Genomic DNA, 27,096 nt, shown 5'->3' with positions numbered 1-27,096 from the left:
ACACATTCCCTCCCGGGGTGGGGTAGGGTACTGCCTTCAGGTTTCTAATACAGCATTTCTAATTTTAAGAAATGTTGATCAATTAACCTGGAACATCTTTTCAGCTGATCAAAATTTTAATGAATTAATCAAACTCATTCTTCAACTAGATACTGCAGTTGTACTTAAAATAACTACTTATATCAGTTGTCATAATAATACATCTTCCAGATCATGATATAAATGCACAACTCCACTGGAGTGTAATAATAGGTATTTGGTGGAACATAATCATTATGCAAGAACACATCCCATCTGAAAATAAGGAGTTCTACCTGTTAAATGAGCTTGTGTTTCATGTTTAACTACAGAAATCAAGACAGTGATAAAGAATGACTGCTCAGATAAGCAGCTGTTTTAATATAAGTTACAAACCAGTTCAGTGTACTATTTAAAAGGGCAGATGGCAGAATGCCCTTCTTTACAGCTATGCGAAAGAGAAGACAAAAATAGCAACATCATGGAGCTGAGAATCAAAGAATGGAAGGAAGGAAATCTGAGTTCACAATGCTTCTTGTCTTAACATTCAGCACAAAGCAATATACAAATCTCTACATTTTTTCTCATTACACAGACTAATCCTTCCTCTGAAGACAGGTTATAGGCAGATGTATAGAGTGAAGTTTTGTTCCTAAAATGTGGGCACTTCCTGAGGAAATTATTCAGTAGTAACTGGAAAGAACAAGCACAGCCTATATTATTTGGAGTTAGGCTGACACCAGTAATTACTTGCTGACTCTATTGATACATCTGATAGAAGTTGTAAACATAAAATCCATAGTAAAAAATAAAAGAGTATGGAAAAATATAATCAGTAAAAATCAGTGTGTATAATGCGGTGTATCTTTGCAAGTAGGGCATAGTAACATCTTCTCCTTTCCTGAATAATTCACTTCCTTCCTTCATTTTTTCAAGTAGCCTGTCAAATTAAGCCCTGTATTTCAACTTAAGCATGATTTTGACAAGCTTTTATGGTCCTTTCCCACTGTCCACATAGGGCCACCTCTTCCACCATTGCAAATCTTTATGCATAATCCCAGTTTCGGTAAACCATGATATCAACTGGACCAAGGGTAGATTATTTGATATTCTTTTGTCCAGACTACATATAGCAAATGCATTTGAATGAGGGAAAGACAGAATAACTGTGTCATTAACTTTGTGTAATAAATAGGTTTGGATAAAATCGCAAGCCTTCTACAGAATCATCTCTGCAAAGTTGCCCCATCTTTTCAGCTAGAAGCAGCCTAGAAAAAGAAAAAGAAATACTTGTGTTATCACAATAAATGTTTGAGCTACTAAAAGCAAGATTTATTTTATTTTATTTTATTTACCTTTCTTTGGCTAAAAGTACAGACATTCCTACAAGCTTTGCAAACTCTTCTGCTGTAAGAGAGCCCTTTTCAGAGACCTAACAGACAAACAATGAAAAGAAAAGAAGTTAGTAATTATTCTGCATAGCACCTTCATACTGTCCTGTTGGTTTTCTACTGTATACAAATGTAGTTTCACTAGCTTCCCCTCCCCCAACATAGACCATTCAGTTGTTGTTTTTAAGTTATACAAAGACAAAAGGAAATATGAATAAAAAATTATTTTATAATCAGCATTGAGGTATTACAATATACTTACTAATCAGGTTTGCCTGTCAGCAACAACTCACAATTAACAAACTATGGGGTACTGGAGTTGTAGCGGGAGTGTGTGTGCTGGTTCCCGCATGCCCACCTGCTTCTGCTGTGATAAACAACCCAGGGATGTCCCTGGGTGATTTACCTGATGTTCAAACCCAGAATTCTGGGTTACTGGAGAATGAGCAATGCAGAGTTTGAACCCATGGTTAAACCGCTAATGCCAAATAGGATATTGCCCTGTGTGTACTTATGGAATACAGGCAATTTGTCTTATAAATGATGTAAGGAATAGAGCACTGGACTTGGATTAGAGAAAGCTGCATTCAAATCCATACTTAGTCATGAAGATCTCTTGGTGGCCCTGAAAAACTCACCATCACAGCCTAACCTATTTCCCAGGATTGTGTTGAGGTAAAAAATAAAATTAGATTACCCCTTATACAATCAACGTGAGCTCTTGAGAGAAAAGGAGGGACATAAAATGTGATAAACAATTAATCAGTCTTTGTTACATGTGAAGAAGCTGTCACTTTTTTCTCATTTACCTCCAAAGAGTTCAGTCCCCCACCACCACCCTAGTAACAGGAAGCCCTTTGAAGCTAGGCCTCTGGCCCTAACCTGTGGGTCAAATACCAGGCCTTTCCTGCTTTACAAGCATTTGGTGAGAATTTAAGAAACAAAGCCATTCAAAAGACAGTTTTTTTTTAAAAAAAAAACCCAACAACACCCAACTACAACTGTTTATGAAGAACCACTTAAGCACTTTTGAAACAACAGAAGCTCAGGTTTTACCACAGAAAGGTTTGGAAGGATTTCAAAAGCTTTCAAAAACAATATTTTTCTAAAATGAACTGCCTAGGTGGAAACAAGTGCAGAAATTATTCATCCTTGCAGTGCTATTAACCTATTTCAATAAAGGTAGGAAATGAGAAAACAGATAGACGAGATCTGTTTCAATTGGAGTGAGATATGCTGAGCACACAGCAGGTGGAGGACTATTCCTCTGGCAAGGTATAAACGTGCGTCTGTGGGTGTGATTAGCAAAAATGGATAGGAAATCTCAAGCACCTCCGTATACTTAGGAGTTTGGCTGATTGCTGAAAGAAGTAAAAAATTACATACTGTCTCTAAAGCAGAAGTCACCATTTCCTCTTCATTGTGGGACTGCAGCTCAATCACCATAACACCACTGTCAAATATACGCAGCCTATAGGCAAACAAAAAAGAGAGGGAAAAATACAAATCTCAGCTAGAATCCTGCAGCCAAAGAATTGGCTAGTTAGCTCCATATGAAATTTTGCTCCACCCTACTGCTTTGGGGACTTTTTTTTTATGTCGCCTTATGGTTGTCAGGGCACAAGGCTGCAGAGACACCAGAATTCTCAACTGGCAGGATTCCCCTTCAGGGTCTATATAATCTAGCAATGCTATACCTCTGTGGCTGTCTTCAGTTCTCCTATGTCTTCCCACAGCTCCAGTCCTACTTTTTCCTTTGCTCTTCATATCTCCGTTACCCATGGTTTCCTCAAGTTCCTGTTTTTCAGCATACTCTGTCCGACTTCCTTTAGCCATCTTAAACCGCTTAGAACTCCTCTCCCTCATAGTATACAGCCCATTCTGATTCAAAGAGTCGCCCTCCGCCCTCCCCATCTTATAATTTCCTCTGCCTCCTCTGCCCTTTCCCTCAAGCTTCCTTCTCCACCTATCCTGACTTCAGGTGTTCTATTTCACAGTACACTGCCTACTCTGCATCCTTCCCTCAGCCGCCTTGTGCCTTAGATGGGGTTTGCATGATCGGGGAAGGAAAATAAGCTACTGCAGCTTATTAACCCGCCCTGCATGCGCTGGTTGCCCTATGTAATTACCATAACGACACTTGTCATGTCATACTATATATAAACCCATTCAAAGACTTGGGCAGCAGGGGTGGGTTACAAACCACTCTGCAGTCCTAAAACATGCCATGGATTTTGGGGTTGTTCGTAAACCCACCTGTCTCCCACCTTCACTGGGTTTGGCTGACACAACAAGCTGCACCCTGCAAAGGTAATTATGGTAATTACGCAACACGCGACCACCATGCACAAAGCAGGAAAATAAGCTCTGGCATCTTATTTTCCATCCCCAATCGTGTGAACCCGGTCATAGGCCTTAGCTAGACCTAGCAGTCTAGCGGGACAGAGGGGTGAAGATCTCGCCATTTTTTCTCTCACAAGACCTCCCCATTTTCACACGTGGTGCCGATGACCTCAGACAGAAAGGTGTCACGCCCACCATTTTTGTTTTGTTTGTTAAAAGGACAGCAGGGAAAGAACACTCATGCACAAAAGGTAAGTGATTTTTTAAAAATAATTACTTTCCCAGCTCCCCCTACCCCACCGCCAATGGGTGCAGAGCTCCTGAGGAGCTCTGCGCCCCGTGCGCGGGTCCCAGCTCCTCATGAGGAACTGTGAAGAGCCGGGGGAAACTGTGGCGCCTGGCCACACATTCCATGGTCTCGGGCCCGAGACCGTGGAAAAAGTGGGCCTAAAGTGGAGGGCAAGATCCCGGGGCAAAGAAGGGATCATCCCTCCCTGATCCCGGGATTCCCTGTGCGTCATGTGGACACACAGGGATTATCCTGGGGATCGCCCCGAGACAAAGCCCCATCTAGCTGGAAGAAACAGTCGAAAAACACAGGAGGGTTATGAGTAGAAGACATTTCCTGGATTCTCAATAAAATTCTGTGAATGAGGCAGGGCAATGGCACTATAAAAGCATTATCTGGAAGTCCACAGTCTGCCTCAGCATGAGGCTTGATCTTAACCAAACTGGCAGCTTTTCTTTCCCTCACAGAAACTGAAGTGCAAACTGTTTAGTTTTCTACGTAACTTTCAGAGATTACCTACAGAGCCAGTTAAATGGAAAGTCCACAGAATTATTGGTCTGTGACTTGAGGTAATAAATGACAAAATTTTACTGGATATAGAAAAATATCTCTATAGGTCAAATCAAATTCCTTCTGAGCCGTTTCTAAATCATGGGTCTGGAACAGGTTTGTCAACTTTTTTACCGGACTTGTTCCTATGCCTTTAACAGCAGGCTGCCAAGCAGAATTTTTCACTCGCAAGGCTTTTCCTACCATGAAAACATAGACTTGCAAAAATTGTCCCTCCTTAACTTGTGCATGTCAGAGTTCTGCTAAAGCAAGGGTGGGCAACTTGCGGCCCTCCAGATGTTTTGGCTTGCAACTCCCATCAGGCCTAGCTAGCATCCCCAATAATGAGGGCTGAGGGCCACACACTACTCACCCACTGTGCTGAAGGCATAGGAACAGGGCTAGTAAAGAGTTGGCAACTGTATATTGTGGTTTCTACAGTCCATAGTATCAAAGGGAGCACGGTGACCAGCTCTACATGCAGTCTCCTTCAAGTTCACCAAGCCAATCAGGATCAGGTTCCCATTTACAGCTGATTGGGTTGGTGACGGCCATTTGGTCCAAGAAGTAAGATTTGAACTCATGACCTTCAGAAATGCGGGTAGGTCTTATAGAAATTGACAACTGCAGCTCACATACATCTGCAGGATTTAAAAAATATTTTTAATCAGCTTGTAAGGAAGAGATAAGACGATGCAAATTCAAAGCAAATACAAAGCCTAGAGCGGACATTTATCGACCATAAGAAAAACTGCCCCGCGTGCCTCGGTGCTCTTTGTAACTTCCTGGTTCCAGAGCTTTCTCTTCAGCAGATGCGTTCCTGAGACCCTCACAAAGTCCGTCAGGTAAAAATAATTGAGAGGAAGGGACTGAGTTCCATCATTCTTTGTGGGGCTTTTTAAAAATTAAATTTGGAAGGATTCTCACCTTAGAGGTAGTTTTAGTGCTTCCAACATCTTACAAGCATTTACGAGATCTTCCGGCGAGAGCAACTAATGGGAAAAACACAGACACAAACTATGAAACACATTGCAAATATATCTAGTTCTCAGGGCTAGTTCCTACAAGACATTTTGTATTCAGATATGAATTCCCACATACAAAATATAGCGGTGGTGACTCAACTACGAAAGGCGTTTACATGCATTACAATCCCCATTCCTCCTTAACACACATTAATGGATGTTTTATGTCTTAATATGGCCCTCAAATCAAACTGTAACTACGAATTACCAAGTGAGCACAGCAGCTACATTGGCCAGAGGCCGCTATAACGTATCTATTACCTCATAGCCTACACTATCATCGTTCTGTTGAGGTATCTAGTATTCAACAAAAGCACATGAATACTTTGCTATGAAAATAAACATTTTATTGCACAAGCACCTGAAAATGCCACATGCTATTTTACTTATTTGTTTCAAGCCAGGTTTTGTACTATGTGAGACTCGTGTAGGCCTCAATTTGAGCCGCACAAGTGTTGGAACCAGTTATTCTCTCTGGAGCATCTAGCTGATCAGCAAGATCCTGGCAATGCAGTGTGAACATCTGTGCAATTCAGAATGTCTCTATTTTGGCACTTGTTAGCTGATTTGTTGCAGAGTGACTAACAGTTATTCTGGCCTAGAGTGCACCATCTCCACTTGGAATAAAGCAGAACTTTTAAATCTATTCTCTTTTTATTTAATTCATTTATTTAAAGAATTTTTATCCCACTCCTCAGCCAAAAAGCCTCCTGGAGCAGCTTACAAACAGTCAAACAAGCTAGAGATCTGTTATGTGGAATCGCTCAAAATATTTTAACGTATAGACACCCCTGTGTCCTCAGAACAAAAGTGTATCCTCCATTTCAGGCATATATATTATGTAGTGTGAGTCAATTATTTGCGGACACTTATTTTACCAGCCTTCATTTTATAAAAACTGCCCGCTATTTTACCACAGAGTCCTGAAAGCTTACAGTGCAATCTTATGCACGTCTCCTCAGAAGTAAATCCTATTGAGTTTAATGTTGTTCCCCACCTCGATCCAGAGGGAGAGGCAGGTAATAAATAAATAAATAATTATTAAGTAAGTACATATAGGATTGAAGCTTTAATATCTCCAATGAATATTTTCTCATATCCCCATTTCACTGTTCTGTAGAACAGATGGATTTTATGCTGGAAGGATTATCTTGTTAGCGCTATCTTCATAATTTTGATTTGGAAGGAAAAAGGGGACACTAAGGGCCTTGCTAGACCTACCTTAGAATCCCTGTGGGAGGAGGGGCCAGGCCGCGCTAGAAATAGCGCGGCCTGTAGGCCCCGTCCACACGTGAGACGCGACGGGGCCTAGGAAAGCCCCGTCGCGTCCACCATTTTTTTATTTATTTAAAGGAGCCGCGACGCAGGAGCGCACCAACAATAAAGGTAGAGTTTTTTAAAAAAGAAAAATAGGGTCCCCTGCTCCCCCTCCCCCCGATTTCCTCCCCCCCACGTCCTCCCCTGGCCTCCGATCCCCCCCATGTCCCCACCTCCATGTCCCGCCACCGCTGCTGTCCCCAGATGCTGTTTTCTGCTGTCGCCATGTCCCCCGGCCTGTGATGCCTGCTGTCGCCATGTCCAGCCTGTGCTGCCTGCTGTTGCCATGTCCCCCGGCCTGTGATCGGCAGCGGCAGGCATCACAGGCCAGACATGGTGACAGCAGGCATCACAGGCCAGGGGACATGGCAACAGCAGAAAACGACGGCTGGGGACAGCGGCGGCAGCGGGACATGGAGGTGGGGACATGGGGGGGGATCGGAGGCCAGGGGAGGTTGTGGGGGGAGATAATCGGGGGAAGGGGGCGGGAGTGCTGCAGCCCATCCGCTACTTTTTCCGGCTACTCGTGCGTAAGTGCGGTAGCCAGGAAAAGCAGCGGAATGGTCCATACGCCTGCCGTCCCGGCCTCAGCCTGACCTGAGGCCGGGACCGCAGGAAGAACCGCACTACAAGAGGTTCCGGTTAGCGCGGTACTAGGGCGACTTGAGCCTGTGTGTCATTTGAACACACAGGGACGAGCACAGGCCTCGCACCACGCTTAGCCCTGGTCTAGCAAGGCCCCTAGTGTAACAATTCTACTTTTCTATGAAAAGAACACTACAACATGCTTTGGCTATTTAGAAAAACATGGGATTATCAATCCAGTTTTGTTGGAGCCTATGAAGATGTCTGAGACACTAAGTTCCTCACCTCCAAGCCTCGAGCACGATTCACCAAACAATATACCTCTGTGAGTGACATTATTCCTCCCCGTTCCTGTTGATATAAGATCAGTTAGTAAAACAGAATCAGCTGAGAACATATAGCATGCTACCAGAAAGCAAATCTGATTGGCTACTTGACAACATCAACATTCCTACATTTCAACATTTAAAAAAATTAAAAGCAGCACTGAAGCTGCATCTGATTGAAGCTGCAGACAGCAGCATTCTCTCTCTCTCTCTCTCTCTCCCCTTGTCTCTCTTGTCATCTCTTTCTTCCTTGATCTCAGGGTGCTTCCAGACAAGGCTTTCATTCACAGAATTTTACGAGGGTCCAGAGCTCATTGTGTTCAATTTGTAACCCTCCCATCTTTTCCCACCACTTCTTTCGTCTTATTTCTTATGAGAAAATAATCAGTGAAGGAAGACAGAATAGCTGCACAATTTCTTTTGAACATTAGTACTGAGAGGCCTCCATCTGGAAGCACCCTTGCTCTCTGCCTCCCCACTTATCTCTCAGGGCTGTGGAGGTGGTGGGGTGAACTTGCAATGAAAGAACAGACTGATCTGTTCCTGCACTGCCAGCTTGATCAAATTCCTTGCTGTGCACCAAGAAACAGGGAAACCCTTCTCTGTGCCCAACGAGAAAAGGCAAGGGGTGAGATGGAGGTAGAGGTGACATGGCCTTGTATAGAAGTAGTGGTCCAGATCCAGCCTATGGGCTAGTGGCTCCTCACCACTGGCGTATAGGATTACACTGTAAAACTGATTGTTTCTTTTTAAAAGAGTGATTCATGAGTTCTTTACCTCTAAAGGTGCCTGCAAAATTCCACCTAATTGCTTTGCCAGTTGCATATGGTAATGTGTGCCAGATCCATGAGTTTCCCTGGTAACTGGATTAGCTATTCCCATGCTCAACAGGTAGGATTTAAACCTGATGGTCTAAAAAAATAAGGGAGGAAAAGTCAAAACACAGGTAGCATCAAGGTATCAGATTAACTAACCAGTAATCAATGCAAAATAGATAATTGAGCGTACTAGAAAAGTGCAAGAGAGGGCAAATTCAACCTCAGATCTTTATCTTGTTTCTGAGTTCCCAGAGTACAGACGAGCAAACTAGTTTTTAACATAAAAAATTGCCATGGGAGGCACATCACTCAAAAGAAGGATCTCCTGGGTTAGCCAAAATTATGTCCTGTGTTGCATCCCCCACCTCCACTCAAGTTCATTTTTAAAACACTCCCCACAAAAGAAAAAGTCATGCACGTGTAATACCCCCGGTCCAGCAGAGAGATAATTATATTTTCAGTGGACAGAGGGAGGAGAGATTCTGTGGGGGGAAATTGCCAGGACTTTAAAATACTTCTTGGCCACCTTTCAGGGCAGAAGCCCTCCCAATGTGGCTTACAGCAATGAAATATATAAAAAGTTAAAATATTAAAGATATTAAAAACATAAACACAATAAAATAGCAATTAAAAACAATGAAAGCCAACAATAAAACCAGCAAAAACAACACAGCAACAACAGCAGTCATATCAAGAGAAGGCCAAGGTAAAGTAATATGTTTACGAGGCCTCCATAAAAGCCTGCGATGGCAGAGCATGGCAGATTTCTGATGGCAACTTATTCCAACAGTATGAAGCCACCACAGAGAAGGCCCTCTCATGTGTGATCACTCACCTAACTGCTCTCATGGGTGGGCAAATGAGAAGGGCCTCTGTTTCTGATCTCAAAAGTTTTGGCAGGCTGATATGGCTGAAGGTGGACCTTCAAGTAACTTGTTCCCAAACTGTTTAAAGCTTTAGAGGTCAAAATGAGCACTTCAAATCTGGCTCAGAAACACACTGGCAACCAGTACAGCTGGCACAGTATAGGCATTATATGATCAAATATATGATCTCTTCCGGCAGGCCTACCCAGATGAATTTTAAGATATCTGGCTCTTATTTTAAAACTGTATTAGCTTTATATGTTTTAATTCTATTTTTATGTATTTTATGGTATTTGTATTTAATGTTGTTCCCGCCTCAATCCAGAGGGAGAGGTGGGTAATAAATAAATAAATAAATAAATAAATATTAAATTGCCTCACCCCCACCAACACTTGGGCGGCCGCATTCTGCATCAGCTAAAGTTTCTGAACCATCATCAAAGGCAGCTCCCTGGACATCACTAGTTTGTGGATAACTGAGGCAAGGTCTGTCCTCTCCAGATAGGCTGGTACACCAACTGCGGCCCTAAGCTGGTAAAATGCACTCCTGGACCCTGTAGCTACCTGGGCTTCCCCAGTTAGCCTAGAGTCCTAGAGGCTCCCAGAATACGCACTTGGCATGGGAAGGGATGAGAAGCCACCAGGATTCTCTAGCTGGGGAAGAGAGTATAGCAGGATCCCTCATAGCCCTTCCCTCATTCACCAAGAGGAGGAACCCCTATCCTGTAAGTCATCTACTTGTGAGGAAGCAGTTCAGCCTACTAATCCTCATAGCAGCGTGGACAGATTCCTCACAAGGATATCCACCCTTGGGAAAGCTGCCCGTTTCTGTCTACGAAATTATGCAAGTACCAGTGTTGTGTGGGTATGTGTGTGTTCATGTGCATATTCAACCATGGTAAGGGTGTGGAAAAGTGCCGAAATGCAACTTCATTTCTTATATCATATTTCTTATATCATATTACCAACTAAGAGTTTAGCAGCACTGTGTATATTATCATAGCAGTTTTCATTCACACAGTGCTTTAGGACAAGTGTGTTAAAATACAAACTGACCTCATCTTCAGTGATGTCACCTTGTTTTTCTTTGATCTTGTTTGCAATCGATTTGGACAATTCCACCATTTCTTTAGCCTAGTAAGAGACAACACACAGCCAGCTGAAGATGCAACACTTCACCCTGCCCCTCTCATACAAGATCAGCCCTTGAAGGGCTTCCGATCGGAACAGCTTGCAGCTCTGATCAACTGCTTGGCAGGGTGAAAGCTAGGGAATGAGGCCTCCTGGACTCAGTCTGTCTGGGTGTTTCCCTTCCCTCACAAACGTAATGGCTAGTCAAGAACATGAGCTCCTCCAGAGCCCAGGGCCTCCATTGCTTCGCCTTTGATAGATGTCAAAGTGGCTCCTTGAGCCACAATCACTCTGTGATAACTGCCAACCACACCGCAGCGTGCACAGTTTTCTGCCACACTCTTGGTTCTCTGGTGGGGAGCAACAGGTTTAAATTTAGAGAGGGGAACTAATAAAGGGATAAGTTACCTTTTCCATTAGTTTGCTGAGGTCTTCAAAAGCCTGGAATAATAAAACACACTTGGATATATATCCACCTTGTAGAAATAAAGTGTAATAGCATCATTTCAACCATTCTTTGCCCACTTAATTTCCTTCCCCAACTAAGGGCGGCATCAGATGGGGGGATTTTTGCATTTCCCTACCATTGCTATGGCCTCCTACTGATGTCCCACAACAACAACAATCTCTTTACACAAGGAGAGAAAGAAGTAGCAGCAGCAGCAGCAATGACCACGTGGCCCATTCAGGGGGTGTTTTTATCACGTTGCTTTTCTTGCACACAGCAGGAAATGGTGGCAAGTTTCATTTTTAAAAAATAAGTTGGATTTTCCGGGTCTTTTTTGCAATGGAAAAGCGAGCAAAAGGAGTGGGAAGCGCGCGGAAGGCAGCGTCTAAAGGACACGCAAAAAAATGAGTGGGCAGTAACAAGCGTGCAATAAAACGCTCGTCTGATGACGCTCTAAAACAACAACACAAAACACTGAGAATATTTACTGTTTCTAGTGTGCTTTAACACTTTAATTAGTATTATGCAATCTCTCTGCTTTGTGACCGGAACAGACTCTGCTTCTGTGTCGGAGTCTGTTGAGATAAGAGGTTCTCATCCTCTAGGTACGAAGTTAGGTCATTCTCAGTCATGGGTTGGCAGAAAATTGAGTTGTTGAACTTGAAAACTCTCTCAAGGCTTGTATTTATATTGAAATATTCATAAATGGCAAACGTATCTGACATCTCAGGAAAATCTGGCAGCATTAACAGTGCATTAGGATAGGCAACATTTCCCCCCATTTATTTATTTGGTATATTTGCTATTTTAACGTAAGTAGAAATGATGAAACCTTTAACATCTTGTACATGGTCTAAATACCATGCACAAAAACTACCCAACTAAAAAAGAACAACTGATCTAGATAAACAGAGAGCATGTTGTAAATATTTCTTCCACTAATTGATTCGGGCCTGGATACAAAGGAGAATGTGCACACACCTAACAGGAACTTCCTCAGACAAACAAAGAGCTAAAAGAAACGGTTTTTATCAGCAGCAGCCAGCAGGTGCAGGAAGCCCATTCTGGATTTCAGGGCACCAGTTCTGAAATTAACTGATTTATAACAAGCAGGAATTCACAATGTTTTCTCTTGTCCAACAGCCACAATTTGATTTCTTTTATCCTCTGATAAACAGAGTGAGAGAGAAGCAGGGTAGAATTACATGAGCTGCACGGCTCTTGCTGAAAACAGCAGCCCTCATGCCTCCTCTTCCACCAATACCGTGCCATTGTGCTCTGTGAACTCACTGACTGGGTTGACACAACACACCAACCCCTACTCAGTGGTTGAGTGTGGGATATTTCCAACCGTGGGTTGTTTGTTGAACTGGGGGTTAGCGTGTTGTCTGAACCCAGGACGGTTTCCTCTGAGGGACTTGTTAACCACGCAGTGTGGCTTATTTTTCTCAAACAAGCCAACTTGAAAACCCATGGTTTGTTGTAGGGCTGTTCATGGTGGTTGACAAACCACCCTGCAAAAAATATCCTGGCTTCAGACAACATGCTGACCCACGGTTCAACAAAGAACCCACTGTTCAACAACAACCCACACTCAACCACTGAGTGTGGGTTAGTGTGTTGTGCAAATAGCCCCATGGTGTTCCAAGTCCCCTTGGCTGAAGTGTAGCGGAGAGCAGGTGGAGAAGTGCAGAGAGCAATGATGTACCATGAATTCTCTTTCACTACAAGTTAACAGGGGGGTGAGAGGAGGGGGGAAATAGAGCTGTTGTAATATACAATTCTATCCTCAATTCTTTATGCATGTTGTAAAAACATGTCAATAAATGAATCTTTATATGATATGCATATTAATTTGCTGCATTAAAGAAACCAATAATAAGGAATTGCAGGGTCACTCGTAAGCAATTCTTCTTGTAAGCAATAATCGTAAAGAGATTACTTTTTTCAATCTTATGCAAAAATATTTTGCAGTCATCAATTTGACAGGATATGGGCACGTAAGCCTTGGTTCAAAGTGGTATGCACAACCAGGATAGAATTGCAGTAAGCACTCAACTCATGAGCTCACCCCTCTCCTCCTGCGCAACTGCACAAGGACTTTAGCATCTTTTACTGCCACTTTTGTTAAGCTGTAGCTTTCCATTTAATCTAAAATGGGGATTCGTGGTTCAACACAAACCCTGCTCAGTTTACACAAGCCAGCTTCAGAACCAATGGTGAAGGTGGTTTGTTTTAGAACCAACCAGAGTTTATGTTGAACAAAGATTCCTGGTTTAGATGAAATGGGAAGCCACGATTCAAGAGGCCTTCAAGATGCAGCTGGACGGCCTTCTGTCAGGTATGCTTTAATGTGGATTCCTGCACTGAGCAGGTAGTTGGACTCGATAACCCTACAGCCCCCTTCCAACTCTACTGTTCTTTGATTCTATGATTTAACAAAAGCAGCAGTAAACGTTGCTGAAGTTTTCTTCCTAGCAACTTGGGGAGGGGGGACTGTGTGAATCTGAGGCTTGCTGTGGCTTGCGCATGTCATACAGTGTGAATGCATTCTATAGAGCCTTCTCACAACATGCTAACCTACACTCAGTGGTTTAGCGTGGGTTGTTGTTGAATCGTGGGTTAGCATGTTGTCTGAATCTAGGACATTTTCCACAGGATGTTAACAACCCTGAACAACCCAACAATAAACCATGGGTTCTCAAGGTGGCTTGCTTGAGAAAAATAAATCATACTATGGCCCTGTTCAGAAGCCACCTTAAACCACGGCATTAACCATAGTGAATAAGGCAAAAAGCCTTCTTCACCGTGGTTAAAGCTGTGGTTTAAGGTGTCATCTGATCAGGGCCAATATGGTTAACAAGGCACCCTGAGAAAAATATCCTGGGTTCAAACAACACGCTAAACACCCCACGGTTCAACAACAACCCACAATGCATGTTTACATGTCATGCAAACCCATTGTGGATGACTAGCCATGCACTGCAAGTTGTCTGCTGCCAAGTTCCCAGCTAGGAGGAAACATTAATGACAGCAAATAGCTAGAACAACATTCTGAAAAATTAAATTTCAAAATTTCTTACTTCAGAAATGTTTTTATCCATCTCTTTTCTTCTTTCTTCTAATTTCCTCTCAATACCTACAATTCCTGCAGCTCTTATTCTTCCTGTCTGAAAAAGAAAATACATCAAATAATAGAATTATGAAGGAAGTGCTTAAGTTCTCTCATCATCCTTGTTCTGAAAGCAAGTCAAGTCTGTACCTTGCAACATTGGAGAGATATTTGACACATCGCCTGTCCTTGGAAACATTGCTAAGATATGATTTAGCATGACATGCACAAGCCTCAGGCCCATCAGCTCCATCCCCATTTGGTACAGTTTTGAGCAGGTTGGAAGCTTTTGCTTTCAAATTAGCTGCAGTTTAGATTTACACCCAAACCTTAAACTATGGCTCACCTTAGCTATGGGTTAATAAAACTACAGGTTATTAAAACAAGCCAACTTCATAAACTATGGTTTGAAGTTGGCTTGTTTCAGTAAACCATAGTCAAGACAATCACAGATTCTATGGGTTCAGATGTAAAGCTAAACTGTGATTAGTTAAAAATGGCAGTAAAAAATTCCAATCTCCTCCACATAGCTGGGGCAGAAGAGAGGAAGGGGTAATGCTAAATCATAGTTCAGTGCTATATTTGAACACAGTCATAGTATCAGTTTTGTTTTACTTTTGCCACAATTTAGGACCACATTCTGCAGCAAGAAGTTCAATGACTAGCCTGTGACGATTAAAAAAACCCAGACTACGTTATGAACCATCACAGGACAACTAACAGAGATGCTTATTAGTTGTCCCGGACTGTCCATAACATAGCCTCGAATTGCAAACTCTGGCAAGGCCAAATGTAATCTAAGGAATCTGCCTATAATAAACAATAATAAATACAGACTATCCACTGTGATATACAATGTTAAAGTCATCACATTATTATGAATGTAATGTATTGTACTGAGATCAGTCATGTTTGGACAATGAAAAGGTTAAGGCTATAATCCTATACTGTTTCCTTTTCAGTAGACATGTGTAACATTGCATTGTAAGAGAGTAAATATTATTTCCAAAATAATGCAACTAATTAGAGCATTTGGGGACTGAATTGCAAACTATATTGCATTAGTCAGAGATCAAAGAAACATTCTTTGAGGGCCCCATCATGTATTCTGCACTCATGAAGCTGCCTCCTTCTCAACCTCCAATGTACTGAAATCTAGCAAGTACAACAAAATCTTGTTTACAAAATGTAGAAGTCCAATACTTAGAAATTGCATAAGTACCTGTGAACCTTTATTAATGTCTATGGTCTGAGAAACAGGCATATTCTCCCATCTCCGCTGGGTCATTTCTTCTGACATCCTCCTGTAGAACTATATGATGACGGTTTCCAAAAGAAGTCAATTCCAAACAGGAATTGACATTGAAATTGTAATATCTTTAGTATTTTGTAAATAAAAGTAACTGCTTCCATAAAGGTACAAATATATAAAAGATTTCAATTTTAGCACATCAGTCATCATTAAAGGTCTCAAAAACTTTGCAGTCCATGCTGGCATGCTACACAGAAAGACAATACAATAATCACCAGTAACGCCTATATGATAGATTCCACTTTCACCCATTAAAACAGGGGTCTCCAACTTTTTTGGGTCAGTGGCACATTTGGGATTTTATGAAAGTGTTGGTGAGTCCTCTTACAAAATGGTTGCCATGGGGGCGGGGGTGGCCTATTCATAAAAGAGCTACTATGGTGGGAATTGCCAGTCACAAAACACTCATTTCCCAAAAGGCAAATTAATGAGACTAAAAGAAAAGCAACCTGCCCACAAAACCTAATTACAAGGCAAAGATGGGGTTTGAGCTCCAAAACACAAAACCATTCTTTTGAATCCAGATAAAGATGATGCTATAAGAGAGCACTTCACTTTGTAATATGTCAAGCTCCTATTTTAAAAAAAATATCTTAAGAAATAAAATAAATATCAGGGAGGACAGGAAGCCTGGTAGATCCCAAAAGAGGTGTCTGTGGACACTTTGGTGCATAGGCATAACATGTTGGAGATCCACAGACACTTTGGTGCCCCAAAATTTTAATTTAAATTATGCTGAAAACTCTCCAGGTGTTACCATTACACAAAGGCAATTTAGAAACCGACTGCTATATCATCTCATGTCACAGGCTAACACACATACATACCTCAATCTGACCATGTTCTTTGAAGGAAAGTTTGATATAGGAGTATTTACTACTCTGGAAAGGACCAGGTTCCTTGTTGGAAGGTACTGGATGAAGATGAACCACTATTTTGGCACTGAATGTATGGGAAAGGGAGAAGAAAGAAAACAATGTATTTCTAAAATCAACATATGTAGGTTTTTAAAGTTTTATTTAGCTTCCTATCATGCAACATAGGCCAAAAAAAACCACCCATGGAGGAATGTAATAGAAAGTTTCCAATAACATGTCAAGGGATCATTCTGCCGCTAAATATTTATAAACTTTAACTATTTCTCTGTGAGAATATTTCAGCTCAATATATTTGGTGGGAAATAAACTATGCATAGTTAAGCTACGGAATTTGCTGCCACAAGATGTAGTGATTGCCACCAATTGAGAGCTTCATCCCACGTACCCGTTTCCCTTGAATTATCCCCATAGTGTAAAGCTGTTGTTGTTGCTGTTAGCTAAATCACACCCTGGGCAGCGGCGCTCCTAAGTTCCTTTGCATACCAGGAAAAGGGTTTAAGGAAGGGGGGAATGTAAAAAATCAACGGATGACCCAATCTGATTCAAATTTGGTATGCTGAAAGCCCTCCTTAATATCTATTACTGTGCCAATTTTGATGTCTTTATCTTTAAAACATACGGAGATGTAAGCATTTGTTTAATTTGAAGTTTAAAAATATCAAATCCTCCTCCTGCGCCCCTAGTGGCCGCACGGAGAACAACAAAAGATTTGCTCTTAAAGGGGTACTAAAATACGACGCTTTTTGGCTAAGAAGCACAATTAAAGCAGGATGCATGGGAGTGCTTCACAGTCAAAGAAGGTTATAAGCTGGAAAACTTCGGAGTCCTTTGCACGCAATTTGCAGTGATTGCACAGTATAACGCTGTTGTGATGAAGCTATTAGCTTTAAAATGGGGTTATTAGACAGATTCACAGAAAAGGCTATTGGCTATTAGTCATGATGATTATATGCTACAACCAGGGTCAGAGGCAGCAAACCTCTGAATGCAGTTGCTGAGGAACAACAGTAGGAGAGGACTATTGCTTATTCAATTTTTTGTGAACCGCCCAGAGAACTCCGGCTATTGGGCGGTATAGAAATGTAATAAATAAATAAATAAATAAATAAATGTCCTGCTTAGGACTTCCCTTAGGCATCTGGTTAACTATAAGGGAGACAGGATCCTTGACTAGAAAGGCCTTTGGTCTGATCCAGCAGAGCTCTTCTGATATTCTTATATAAATTGGCTTACTTTCCAAACTACTCAGTAATTTGTAAGAAAATTAAAAATGGTACAGTGGCTGTAAGTACAGCACAGCACCGTACTCAACACCAACCTGGTGCCTTCTGGATGTTTTGGACTTTAGCTCCCATCAGCCCTAGGCAGCATGGCTAATGATCTGGGATGCTTAGCATTGTAGTCCAAAACATCTGGAGGGCTCCAGGTTGTGGAAGGTACACACATGGCCTAACTTGGAAAAGTACACGCAGGAGTCCTCTGCACACCCTGAACTGTTGCTTGGGAATTTCTGGGTAAGTTCACTGGTGGGGACCAGTAAAAAAACAAACCACTTTCTAAACACAAGGAGGATTATAAACCAATTTGTCCATTTGTTGAATTGCATTGGCCAATCAGCAGTGAACAACATCCCAACAGAAAAGCTGCAAAGCTGATGGGAGCCAAATATGGCAAGATCCCTGGGAACCAAGTAGCCAGCAAGACTAGAGGCTACAGTAGGAAACAGGAACTGCTGCAGATGCACAAATATCAAAGATATTTTGATCATTGAGTAAACTAATTTAATTTTTCAGTGATTCCACCTTCATCTTTGACTGAGGTTCCAAGAAAGGGAAGTACAATATGGATTAGATGCTTGTGAAATACTGGATATTCCATATAAGCTAGGAAGTCACAGATTTTACTACAGACATATTACCTTTTCCCTATCCCAGCTGCTTGTTCTTCAATGAAGATAATTTGGGAAAGAGGAATAGCCATACAGCATTCCTACAGGTGAACAAAAGAAAGACAACTTTGACTGAATATTGTGCTTATTTTAATAGACTGTAGAATGCCAACATTGTTTTTGCAACAAGTTCTGCCATGAAGTGCTTCATGTATTAAATCCTTGGCATTGTAGGATGTTTGTGCTACTTTTATATACAGTACGTGTGCAGAAAAATCAGCAACAAATAGGGAAAAAACACTGCTATTTTTTGCCTAAGCATTTCTGAAAGAATCAAAATATATAATTAGCATCCACAGTGATATAGTTATTTTACAAATAGACTGATGAAATCTTTTCCTCAAAGAACAGTGGATGATATTGAACTGGCAAGATGTAAAAGTACAAATGAAACAAATATATGTCATTCGCTTGTTGTTGTTTTGAGTGTCCTGCAGCATCTGAATTACAAATATTCTGGGCTTATTACAGCCTCTTTCTTAAGTCATTAATTAGTAGTCAAGGATTACTAATTATATTTATGAGCACATTTTGAGAATGTATGGCCCAGTTTGCCTGTAATGGCAAATCTAGTTAATTAACCCATGATTTGCTGGGCATAAGCAGGAGTGAGTGAGCATACTGCCTTCAGCATGCTACTCACTTCCGCTTTTATTTTACAACCTACGATCAATCCGATCATAGGCTGCTCTCATGATGTCCGAATCTGGACACTCTGGGGCATTTAGAGGTTAAACAACTCAAGAGTTAACCTACAATTTGTAGACATGTATTGTGCTGCAAGACTTGGTGGCTCAGAATGCAGGAATCTGGGTTATAGAGATTTTAGGACTGTGTCTTTTTACAGGCCCAACTGGCAATGCCTTCAGTCTGAATTAGCTTATGTAACAATGTCATTGAAAAGATATTAAGCTCAGATGTTGTTCCAACACCTAGTACTGGGAACTGAAGGCTTTTAAGCCGGACCTTCAGAATCCCACCAGAGCAGAGCTGCACGGCACTAATGCCACCTGAGGAAAGGTCTGCTCATGAGCAGGGCCTTGCTCACAAGTGTACCTTTACTCACGAGGAGTCCCTATACCTCAGGCAGGCAGGTATATGGCACCTGGGTGAGCCTTGACCATGAGATGCCTGTGCTCCCTAGGGCCAGGTGGCTTCTGCCTCAGAGTCTGAGAGGGGGCTAATTATGTCTTCGGGGTTAGGGTAGACGGCTGTCTCCTCCAAGATCTCCCTGACCCAGGCAGCTCTTCTGCAATGTTTAGTTCAGGGGGCTCCAAAGATGAGTCCTCAAAAGGGAGCATGACACTTCCTGCTTGGTCCCTGAGGACTGTTAACATTACCGCAAGCAAACTAAGTGTTGCGGGGAAGAGCCCTATTATGAACAAACATAACCCATGAATACCATGTATATGGTTCTACAAACATGCACGCACACTCACAGGATAAAGGCTGAGGACTAATTAAGTCATTATTTTTTAAAAATAATTTAGCACCAGTGAAAACATTCTTATTTCATTCATCCCTATAAAACCCTGTGAAACAGTTTCTCCCCATTGCTCAGATGGAGATATGAGATTTAGAGGGCGACTTGTCTAAGGGAAAGTTCTCTGTGTGACTCCTGCTCTCCTTGTCCAAGCCTCGTGTGGCGCAGAGCGGTAAAGCAGCAGTTTTTGCAGCCGAAACTCTCCCCACGGCCTGAGTTCGATCCCAGCGGAAGCTGGTTTCAGGCAGCAGGCTCGGGTCGACTCAGCCTTCCATCCTCCAGAGGTCGGTAAAATGAGTACCCAGTTAGCTGGGGGAAAGGTAATAACGGCCGGGGAAGGCAACGGCAAACCACCCCGCTATAAGGCCTGCCAAGAAAACGTCAGCGAAAGCTGGTGTCCCTCCAAGAGTCAGTAATGACTCAGTGCTTGCACGAGAGGTTCCTTTCCTTTTTCCTTCCTCCTTGTCCAACTATTACTCCACTCATAATTTCACATGCCCTTCTACTCTGACAGATAATAGGGTCACATTAAACCAGAGAAAACAACAAAAAGGCTATAAGTCACCCAAGATCAAACAATGTTTGAACATTTCCTGCTCTCAATTACGAGGGACTGCTTTAGCAATCAGTGTAGGACAAATTAGGAGGAAATATATCAGATTTCTGGCACTTTAGAAAACACGGGCATTTGCTGTATTGCCGAGATAAGGTGCCTAATCAGTTGAACTGCCACTGATGTTTATCTAGTTCAGTTTTGTTTTCATAGAAGATGAAGAGTTGAAAATATTTCTGCATGCTGTTACTGTATAAAACACAAGTTTTGTAAGCCAGAGATAATGGATGGGACTTGGAAAAATAACCTCAGTTGATTAATTTCTGTTTCACTACAGGTCCTCTAAAAATAGTTTTAAGGAGCTATTCACGGCTTTACTGTAATCATAGTTTGGTTCATACCTGTGGGAATTGCAGATCAGGGAAAAATTGTATAGCCAGGCCCCACCTAGTACCCAATTAAATACTTACCATCCTGCTGGCACTTAATTGTACAGGCAGAAGCCAGCACAAGGGAACTCCCACTACCAAATATCCTATCCAAGTCAGCAGCCAGAGGTAAACGTCGCTCAGCTCAACAAATGTTTGGGGTTTCCATAATACTTTTATTTTATTTTTTAAATGAACAACAAATATTACATGTTCAAATACTTAGTTCCTAAGTTGTTGTAGCCACTGCTTTCTCTGTAATGGAACATTATTTTTTGTAAGCATGGTAAGAAGGACATTGTTTGCTTCTTCCAAAGATAATTCAAAGACAGTTTTCACTCTAATCTTAGATGTTTGTCTGTAGAACAAAGTAATCTCAAATTTAAAATAATAATAATAATAACAACAACAACAGTTCTGATACAAATATTTTGAAATTGACCCTTGATCTCCCCCCTCTTGTCTATTCTATGCCTTGCTGGCAAGAGCCAGGCAGAGCAGGAAGAACGACAAAGGATATTTCGCCTGCTGTTCCTCCTCAAACAAAACTAGTTTCAATTAGATGAGCATTTGAGCCCATCTAGCACACCTACTGGCAGTGGGCAGGGACAGCGCTGAAGAGCTCATAGAATCCCGCAGCTTCTGGCCTCTTCTCTCCCCACCCACTGGAATGCCCCCCTTCCTCTTTCCACAAAGTCACTATTGCAAACTTGGAAGAGTAACTGCTTCAGTGTTTTCTATGGCACCTGTGAGGGAGTGGGGGAAGAATGTCCATTTCCCCCTCCTGAGGATGTAGGAGTATCTACGGCTTCAAGAAGGAGAATCCGACATATCCAATAGTCCCTGGATTCTTCTCAGGGACTATAGGATTGTTCTGCCAAGGCCTGTCTTCTGTGAATATACCTTGGACGCCTTGAGCACTCATTGAGTTCAAGGGCAATTCAGAAATCTATTGAATAAATACGTACATAAATAAAACCTAGACTCCACCAAGACGCTATTCATCATCCCGGCAACATCCAATAACTACAAGTAGCAACCAGCACAGACAAGGAACCATGCCAGATCAGACCAAAGGTCTTTCTTGTTCAGCACTCTGTTCACACAGTGGCCAACCATCTGCCTGTGGGAAGCCCATAAGTAGCCCATGAGTGCAATAGCACCCTTCCACTTGTGCTCCCCAGCAATTGGTATTCAGAGGATCCTGCTTCTGATCCTGGAGGTACTATATAGTCATTGTGACTAGTAGCCATTGATAGCCTTATCTTCCATGAAAGGGGCTACTCTGGTGATTCTAACAATGCTCCCAGTCAAACTGCAACTTTGAGACAGTGGCTAAAGCAACACTCCGTGTCCACCAAAGTGCATTTACTGTGTGACACAATTAGTGTTGCTCAATGGGCGTTCGTTCTTATTCATGTTTCTGGCTGGTTGGCTGGCCTGTTACATGTTGCTTAAGCTCACAGTGCCTGATGGCATGAGTGTTTCATAATTCTTTTTACTGTTTAAGAAATCTTAACCATTTTCTTTTTATATTTATTAATTTAAATAGTTTGTAATCTGTTTTGTGTTTCTTGCTGTATTTCTCAGCAGCTGGGTTCTGCTCTAAGTGTGGAAGACAAGACATTTAGGTTTGATGCCACATTTTGTCCTAGATTTCTTTCAGTGATATCTGATGGAACTGGTAAGAAAAAAGATGGAAGAAGCATTGACTGGGCCAAGTTGATCTTCTCCTTACATGGATGGAAGTGGGGTGCAACCTCCCTGGAGCCCTAGTCACTGGGGTCAGATATTTTTCCCCCTCTCTCATAATACTAGAACCTGGGGTGCTGGACTAGCTGTTCCCTTGTGACTGCAGTTGCATGATCACCAACAGTCACCCTGGGTATTTGTGGAGGGGCAAGGTATAAATCCCTAAAAGAAATGAAGAATGGCACCACATTTCTGAATTATACCTACTTATCCCGTTAATGTCCCTTTAAATGTCTCTTTAAATCAGCCTTTCTCAACCTGGGGCGCTCCAGATGTGTTGGACTACAACTCCCAGAATGCCCCAGCCAGCTGGCTGGGGCATTCTGGGAGATGCAGTCCAACACATCTGGAGTGCCCCAGGTTGAGAACCACTGCTTTAAATGAAAATTATACATGGTGTAGAGAATGTGGATAGGGAGACATTTTTCTCCCTCTCCCGTAATATTATAACCTGGGGACATCCCATGAAGCTGATTGGTGGGAGTTTCAGGACAGAGAAAAGGAAGGACTTATTCACACAGCGCATAGTTAAACTATGGGATTCACAACTGCAAGATGTGGTGATGGCCACCAATTTGGATGGCTTTAAAAGGGGGTTGGATAAATTCCTGGAGGCAATGGCTATCGATGGCTACTAGTCTTGACAGCTATGTGTTACCTGCAGTATCAGAGGCAGTAAGCCCGTATACATCAGTTGCTGGGGAACATGGGTGGAGGGTGCTGTTTCACCATGTCCTGCTTGTGGGTCCCTGGCTGACAGCTGGCTGGCCACTGTGTGAACAGAGTGCTGGACTAGATGGACCCTTGGTCTGATCCAGTACAGCTCTTCTTATGTGCTGCAGTTTTTATTTAACAAACTAAACTATGCCTTAAAGTTGAGTATAGGGACTCATTTTGCTCACACAATAATCATAGGTAAATTAACTGAACTGTTCTATCACATATTATGTGGCAAGTATAGATACAGTAGTGGTACTTACATGATTTTTCTGATCTCTCCAGATCAATCTGTGTGTACTCAGGAGCAATATCCCAGTATCAAATTTGAGCTAGAGAGGGAGAGAAATATTTTAAGGTGTACAGTTTATATCTGCAACGGTCTTATAACTGAGATTTTTGAAGAAATGGCTGGTTTTTTTCCATTATGTGTAGGCAACTACTTTGTGAACGTCCTCTGTTCAGGGAGAAGATTTCACAAAACAACTCTACAATGGGGGGAAATGGGCCACCTGACATAATGGTCTGTATCCATGGGACGGCTTTCAGAATGGTTTGTGTGGATGCAAACAAAATGCAGAGAAATTATGTAACGCAAGGTAAGAAGAAGCAGGCCAGCTTCGGCTGATCTACCAGGTATGGCCCTTCCTGGACATGAATACCCTATCACAGTAGTGCATGCACTGGTAACTTCCCGATTTGACTACCACAATGCACTCTATGGGGGGTTGCCCTTGAAGATGACTCGGAAGTTGCAGCTAGTGCAAAATACAGCAGCTAACTGCTGACCGGTACATCCCACAAAGACCATATAACTCCACTCTTAAAGGAATTGCACTGGCTGCCTATATGCTTCCAGTCAGAATCAGTGTTGATAATGACATTTAAAATCCTAAACAGCTGGGGACCTTGATACTTGAGAGAACACCTCTCCCTATATATGCCTGCTCAAGACTTGAGACCTGTGGGAGGAGCCCTCCTCCGTGTCCCACCCACGCAAGACGTATGCTATGGTGGGACATGGGAGAGGGCTTTCTCTGTTGTGGCACCCCGGCTGTGGAATGCCCTCCCCTTGGAGGCCCAACTGGCGCTGGCACTGGCTTCATTTCGGCGCCAAGTTAAGACATGGCTTTTTAACAAAGCCTCTGATGGCTAAATTCACCAAGCTTGCACACAGTTTTAAATGTTTTAATTGGTTTTTACTGCTCTTAAATTCTATACTGGTTTTAGCTTGATTAATGGTTTTGTTTATTTTTAGCTATGTATATTTGTTTTATGTTATTTGCATGATTTTATTTGTATGCCGCCCTGAGATCCTAGTGATATAAGATGGGATACAATGTGGTTTTTTAATAAATAAAATAAGAGCTGTGGTGAACAGACAAAAGAGGTTGCTACACAAGAACTCGACGTTCTAAGCCCTCTGGATTACAAACATCCAGTTCTGCTGGGCCTCAGTATTTCCTGGCCATCATTGTACGTTTAGATGTAACAACAGCACTTTTTTTCCTGTGTAAACACGATTTGCTTATTGCTATACTCTTCTAAATATCTATATTTACTTTAAAAATACTTGCTTGGTTAACTGGACTCAAAAACTAAATAACTCTGGATGAACCGATGGAGTAAAAAAAAATCCTAAATCTGCATGTAAGAGTCTTGGAAGAGACTTAAGCCCTAAACTGGGCATTGTAAAACTGAGCAAAATAAATGTGAGTGGGAGCTTACTAACCCCACCCACTCCATCATCATTTTCATCACCCATACCCACTGACCTGGTTCACATGTAACACCCATCCAGAGTATGGGTTGAATCATGGGTTGTTGAACCCTGCACTGCAGTTTAACTATGAGTTGATAACCACAACCCAACAAGAAACCACTGGTTCTCTTCCTGGGATGTTCATAGTTAGCAACCCATAGTTAAATTACAGTGCAGGGTTTGTGCATAACAACAATGCATGATCCAATGACAACCCATGATTCACCAACAACCTGAAGGCCGGATTCGCACAATTACTGTAAGTCAAAATTGCTAGTTCTTGGGTTATTTGAGGATTGTTTCCCCCTCAAACAACCCATGCTACCTAGGTTTGGATGACATGATAAGCTGCACCCAGGCAGGTAATTAAATAACTGGTGTTCAGCTCATGCTCTGCTTAAATGATGATCATGCAAACCAGGTCATACTCTGGGTTGTTGTTATGTGCAAACCAGGCCATTGATTAAAGTGTGTGTGTGCATTTTAGAACTTTACGCAGTTTTCTTTGTGCATTTTTCGAATATGTGCAAGTTTGGAAATATAAGGGTTTTCCAACCACAAATTGAATTTGGCTCTGGGAGGTACAGTAAAATGGGCAGATTTTCTTGCCCATCTCTAACTACAATTCAGTACCTGTGACAGCTAAGCGAGATCATTAAATGTCTCACCCAATGAATTTGCTTCTGGGCTATTTATTTCAAACTGAACGTGGGGGGCTGAATGCTCTCTTATGTAAAATACTCCCTGCAAGTAGAAAACGAGTGTGGAGGGTAGGTCAGCCTTTTTGTCCTAGAAAACTAGGGATGCAATCTGATGTACGTTTAGACAGAAAAAAAGTCCTACAACTCCCAGCATCCCCCAGCCAGCCATAAGAATTGTAGAACCCTTTTCCTCAGAGTTGTAGGACTTTTCCTGTCTAACCATGTATAGGACTGAGCCTTAGGTAGAGCGACTTTCCTTGACCTGTGGATTTCAAAAGGATGCCGACATGAATCCTAGTGCTGATGAATGAATTTACCATTGCGCCGACCGCAACGCAAAAGCGCATGCAGAAATTAAACAAGGGGCTCATCTACACCAAAGGCAGGAGCCACACTGCTGCTTTATTGCGGTATTGAAGTGCGGTGCACGATCTACACTACTGCTTCATAGTGGTACTGAAGTACACTGTTGGGGCCCATGACACATCTACACCAAGCAGGACATAACACTATGAAAGTGGTATATGGTATGTGTCATGGGCCCCAACAGTTGTCAGTGCACTTCAATACCGCTATAAAGCAATAGTGTGGCTCCTGCCTTTTATATATTGCTTTCAGACTGCTTTCATAGTGGAATATCCTGCTTGGTGTAGATGAGCCCAAGGCTACAAATGTCTCACTTGAGCAACCGAAAGAAAGAAGGAAAAACGCTGTGTAAAAGTCGGAACCGAAGGAAAAGCAGAACGCCAGAGCAACGGCTCGCAAGCGGTCACGCTTCTTTACGTCTTGAGTCCGACTTGAGTCCCAGTACTGGTGGAAAGGCGGGATGATATAATAATAATAATAATAATAATAATAATAATAATAATAATAATAATAATAATAATAATAATAATTATTCCACATGACAGGGATGATTCACTCGGGCCGCCATGAAAGCTCACTTTAATTACTGGGCAGGACGATACGGCCCTCTAGCGAGGGGAATTTTATCAGCAGCGCGTTAGCGGCTTCCTCCCGGGGAAGCTCCCTCTTTCTCTCACACACACGCAGGCGGCCGCGCTCGGCCTCTGAAGCCCCACCTCCGCGCCGCCTGCCCTACGAAACAGCCGGGCCCACAGCCAGGCCTATCTGCCGGCCAGGGCTAACCGGCTTCCCCCTCAACTGCCTCAGCTCTCGGCGGCCGCCCTGACCTTCTCCTCCCCATCGTAGAGGCGGACCCCGCGCTGCTGCGTGACGAGGTTCTCGTGGATCTCCAGAAGGCCGTTGGTCCAGGCGAAGCGATCCATGGCGCCTGAACCGAGCGCTTCCCCTCCACCGGCAGCGGAGGTGGCAGGATCCGCC

General features: G+C 42.5%; 1 protein-coding gene across 1 annotated transcript; it reads right to left on the bottom strand.

The window, feature by feature from the left end:
• Positions 1 to 365: 365 nt before the first annotated feature.
• VPS36 (vacuolar protein sorting 36 homolog) lies at positions 366 to 27,096 on the bottom strand. Its single transcript, XM_063125236.1, has 14 exons — positions 26,946 to 27,096; positions 23,553 to 23,621; positions 18,327 to 18,397; positions 16,358 to 16,472; positions 15,441 to 15,530; positions 14,190 to 14,276; positions 11,067 to 11,099; positions 10,584 to 10,661; positions 8,621 to 8,755; positions 7,803 to 7,868; positions 5,518 to 5,582; positions 2,796 to 2,880; positions 1,374 to 1,450; positions 366 to 1,286 (listed from the first exon to the last, which is right to left on the bottom strand). The coding sequence occupies exons 1-14, from the start codon at positions 27,039 to 27,041 to the stop codon at positions 1,193 to 1,195; spliced, it is 1,161 nt and encodes a 386-aa protein (XP_062981306.1). The 5' UTR covers positions 27,042 to 27,096; the 3' UTR covers positions 366 to 1,192.

The sequence above is a fragment of the Elgaria multicarinata genome, chromosome 4, assembly GCF_023053635.1.
Source record: "Elgaria multicarinata webbii isolate HBS135686 ecotype San Diego chromosome 4, rElgMul1.1.pri, whole genome shotgun sequence".
Taxonomy (NCBI): domain Eukaryota; kingdom Metazoa; phylum Chordata; class Lepidosauria; order Squamata; family Anguidae; genus Elgaria; species Elgaria multicarinata.
The sequence above is the reverse complement of the archived record's forward strand: the minus strand, read 5'-3'. Positions and strand labels throughout refer to the sequence as shown.